Source organism: Oryzias melastigma, unplaced genomic scaffold (genome assembly GCF_002922805.2).
Source record: "Oryzias melastigma strain HK-1 unplaced genomic scaffold, ASM292280v2 sc00336, whole genome shotgun sequence".
NCBI classification, from domain to species: domain Eukaryota; kingdom Metazoa; phylum Chordata; class Actinopteri; order Beloniformes; family Adrianichthyidae; genus Oryzias; species Oryzias melastigma.
The window spans coordinates 100,905-105,687 of record NW_023416936.1 but is presented as its reverse complement, the minus strand read 5'-3'; the positions used below and the strand labels follow the sequence as shown (position 1 = coordinate 105,687).

The 4,783-nt window shown below is 39.3% G+C and overlaps 1 protein-coding gene across 1 annotated transcript in view; it reads left to right on the top strand.

Annotated features, from left to right (window-relative positions):
* Window positions 1-2,117: 2,117 nt before the first annotated feature.
* LOC112139233 (cytochrome b5 reductase 4) overlaps window positions 2,118-4,783 on the top strand; it is a gene marked incomplete in the record, with an annotated part of 66,185 nt that continues 63,519 nt past the window's right edge. Inside the window, 3 exon segments of the mRNA XM_024261965.2 lie at window positions 2,118-2,268; window positions 2,398-2,528; window positions 2,623-2,776. Coding sequence (XP_024117733.1) covers window positions 2,439-2,528; window positions 2,623-2,776 — 244 coding nt within the window.

Genomic DNA, 4,783 nt, shown 5'->3' with positions numbered 1-4,783 from the left:
GTGTAAACCAACTTCTAAGTGACTTTCAGACTAATGATCGTACTCTCAGTTATAATGAATCATAATAAAAATGCCTGAAGAGAGTATCATGTTTTTAATTTTAGTTTCTATTTATCATTATTGACATTAACTGCAGCTTTAATGGGGCAGAGCTTTCAGCACATCTGACATGTCACAGTTTTTGGTGTAATACTACAGACGCTGCTGAAACACAGTGGATTTCAGTTCTGTTATTTGGAAAATAATTTTTTTATTAATGTCCTATGAATTCATCTTGTTTTATGTTTCTGTCTTGTCTTTAACACTGTCCGACATTAAACCAGTCCGTGTTTACATGAAGAAGACTCACACACGGGGGAGCTAGCGTTAGAATGTTAGCATTAGCATCCAACAACATTGCTGTTTCCAAATCAACACCTATTAGTAATCTGTCTGTTGCTGCTTTACGTGAAGCAGTTTTATCCAACAGTTCTGACAGGATTCAGTTCAAAATCGCCGTGTGTTCAGCTGTTTTATCAGAAAACTAGACTTTACACAGGTGAAGTGACTGTGGGTGGGATGTTGTGTCTCGTGTCGCGAGTGTTTACCAGGGGCCCGTTCCAAGAAGCAGGTTCAACAAATTTAGAGTTCAAACCTGCACTTAGAGTCACTGGACTCAAAATTCTCAAACTCAGGGTTTTCGGTTTCAGAACAGCTGAAAATGTTTGATTCAATCAACTTGAAGTTGTTAGAACTAGAATCAGGTGCGAATGTCGCGACCATTAAAAGCCCTGATCAATGGAGCAAAGACAGCATGATGGCTTGATGCTCAGGGGCAATAATCAGGGTTTCTGTTTTCTTTTCATTTAGTTGAAGATAATTGAGACTTAGCCAGTCTTTGATGTATGAGAGGCAAAGTAATGTCATCTAACTTATGAAACTCCGACTCACTGAAAGAGCAGTACAGTTGAAGGTCATCAGGCTATAAATGGTAAGACACATTTTTAAAACTACTAATAATTTTTCCAAGAGGGTTTATATACAGAAGAAATAGGATTGGACCTAGAACTGAGCCCTGAGGGACACCATGCAACAGGTGGGCAACTTCAGAAAATAAGTTATTAGCACACATGACATGCCGACTATGAGCACATTTTCATCAAGAAGATCAACACAGCTGCAACAGTAAAACAGAGAGAGAATATCTGCAAAGTTAATGCGTACGTCTAAATTTGAATCATTTCAATCAATGAATAAATTATAATGTCAGGATGGTTATTTAGTCACAAAGTAAGTAAGGAATAGTTTTGGAACTGTTAATAATTTATCTAGTAATCTCCATAATTGCATGAATGACCATGGGCTTGGTTTCACCTACTTTCACGAGTTTGAGTTATCACTCTTTCTGAAACCAAAAACTCAGAGTTTTTCTGAATTCGGAGTTCATGAACTCAGAGTTCCAACAAAACCTGCTTCTTGGAACGGGCCCCCGGCGTGCAGACGGTGGAGGAGGGGGACAAAAGAAATTAACCAAAAACACAATCACAACATTACTAATTAGATTCAAACATTTACTCACTATTTGGTGACAAACCCTTTAACTTTTATACTCGCCAAAGAGAAGAACACGCTCGCAACTGGCAAGTGTTTTTCGGACCCTTCAAAATAAAAGCCTATTGCGACAGACTAATTTCTTATTATTTTATCACCCAGCCCTAGCTGGAGGTAATGCATATCCTATGGGGGATCTCAACACTTATTATGTCCAGTTCTTAATTATACAGTCAATTATTTGAATATATAATTTACGCATGAATCTCGGAGATGTGAAAAGTCACATCAGAATTGTGTGTAACTGTGGTCTGCGTGTCCATAACAAGCAATTTGTCTGTAATTTTTAAAGATTTGCATGTGTAATAAGTTTCAAGTTGTCTTAATTATAAGTTATGCATGTGTAAATTGTATTTTGTTTATTTGTAATCTTTGTACTTATGCACAACATGTATTGTACGAGTTAAAAATCAAGAATATGCACGCACAAATCCAAAGTGATGTACAAATGAAGAACATGCAGGCACAAACCGGGGGAGCCTATTTTCTCTCCATAATTTTCTCTGAAATGTTATGCATTCAGAAGAGATGCTTGCAGTTCTTAGAGTCACCTTTAGGTGGCAATAACAACACTTTGGAATGAAGCACCGGCAGACACCACAGACGAAGACCACACAGAGGCTTTATTCAACAGACATGATCGGAACCACTCCTGAGGCGTTTCAACATAGCGAAAAGGTGATGTTTTCCCGCTAAAGGAACGGAGAGTGAACTCTTTCAGCCTGTTACTGGTTCCGTTCGTCTATGCTAGTTTTAGACTAGCATAACCAGATGTTTCGTCATTGTGAAGTACCGCTGGTTCCGCAGGTTCGGTGAAAGGCTCGGGCTGCCTCCGCTGTGTAGGCACCATGCTGAACGTCCCGGCCCAGTCGTTCCCGGCCCCCGGCTCTCAGCAGAGGGTCGGCCCGTCCGAGCCGTCCGGCTCCGGGAGAAACAAGGTAAGGATCTCGAAAGTTCTCCGCGATGTGTGCAGTAAGATGGTTGTTTTGCGGAAGCGTTCACTGTCACGGGTCGTTTCGGCGTGGGTTAAAGGTGGTGTTGAAGCCCGGACACAGCCTGATGGACTGGATCCGGTTTGCAAAGAGTGGAAAAGACTTGACTGGACTGAGGGGCCGCCTGATAGAAGTGAGCCCGGAAGAACTGAAGAAACACAACAGCAGAGATGACTGCTGGACCTGTATACGAGGTAGAGCTGCCACGAGCCTATGGTAACATCTTCATTCTAGGAAACGAGGAGAGCAGCAGTTAAGTACTGCTGAGCATTCTGGTCTGATTCTCACCTGGATTTCTTCTCACTTGTTGTATCATCTGCAGAAAATATGTGGAAGTTTTTTTTCAGCCATAGTTCAAAGTAATATGCAATTCCCAATCGACAATGAATTTAACAAATTCGTCATACGATATGAAAATTTGAAAATTAAAACATACTATTCAAAATGACAATTAAAAAAATATATATATTGGGAAGCATTTACTGCCCCAACTTGTATGATGAAGATTTTTTTTGTAAACTCGTAAAGATGGACTCTAAATATATTGCTGGGGGGGGGGGGGTATTTTTACACTATGCCCATTTATGGAATAAGAATCAATCTAAAAAGGAAAGAATAATTAAAACTATTCTGGACGAACTTGACCTGCTTGACATTTGGAGCCACCTTAACCCCGTGTCAAAAAGCTTTACATTTCATTCACTAACTCATTCAATATATGTAGTCAATGACACGCATTGACTACATTATTATGTCAAAACATTTAGCACATGTAGTTGCAACATCAGATGTGGAGTCATTGCACTCTCAGATGATGCTCCTGTTGGCTTAGAAATGCAGCCACCTAGACCTTTACAGTGTACTCATTTCTGGAAGTTAAGTAAATTTTTACTTTTGGACAATGACTTTATCAAACTTTTGGAACAGCAGACTGACTTCTATCTAGGTCTTAATGACAACAATAACACTGACCATAGAGTTGTATGGGGGGCTTACAAAGCTTATATGTGAGGACTAATAATATCATTTTCAAGTTGTAAAAAGGCAGAACGATTAAAAGAGCAGACCTAACTTGAAGAGAAAATTGGTAGGCTGGAAGAAGAATATTATTTATCAAAAGCAAATGATGTGCTAGAGGAGCTGAAGAAAACCAGAGTACAGTTATGTCATCTAATTACACAGAAAGCTCAACAGGATATTATGTGCACAACAGAGGCTTTTCGAATTTGGTAACAAGCCAAATAAATTATTTGTAAGGTTAACAAAATATGCCTCCATCAACGTTTTTATTTCTTCGATAAAAGAAGAATTATGCCACCGTCACATGGTCTACAAAAATATAATTGAATTAACCTATTTCTTTGAAGTGTTAAAAAGATTCGGCTTTTATTCTGAATTTATAAATTGAGTGAAAATTCTGTACAGAGAACCTACAGCCTACGGCTGGGCGATATGATGATATACAACCATCTTACGATCTCCAAAGCTGATCTGTCATTTTTGAGAGATCGTTTTATCACGATCTTCTACGAAAAGCTTCAAGAGCGAGAAGGTAAAAGCTTGTTGACTGCTGTGGCTTTAAATCCGAGCTGCTGCTCCTCCTCATCCTCCCGGTGTTTTTTCTTGTAATCAATGACATATATTACTGGATTGGAAGTCACGTGACATACGACGTGACAGAGTCACGTGCGCTATCGTTATGGATCGAGTCTTCTCGAGTAATGAATGACGGAGGTCTGAAAAAGTAACAAAAGGAGACGCAGTGTTTTACAATCGCCTACAAAAACCTTGACAACAAAATTATCCGATGGAGAGGAATCATCACAGGACAGGAATCACATTTTAATAGAGAGAAATCAGGCTGGGAACCGTGAACTGTGTGCTAAAGTGGGTGCTAGCAACTCACGAGAGACATGCTAGTTTGGTTCTTGATGTATGTTTTTAGTAATGTTTCATGTTTTAAAACATGGCCGATGTTAATTGCACGTATTTACGTTCAACCTGCACAAAAACTGATGGAAATTTATGTTGGAAACACGTAAAATGTGCGGTCAAGATGCACATTGCTGCATTGTTTTGCTAGCTCGTAGTTAGCTACTTTAAGAGCCTAAATCTTATTGTCGGTCGCACTTTTTTTTGTTGAAAGAAGTGTAAGAGAGATCGCACATAATTTTCTTAATCCGTGGCGTCACTGTTGAGCT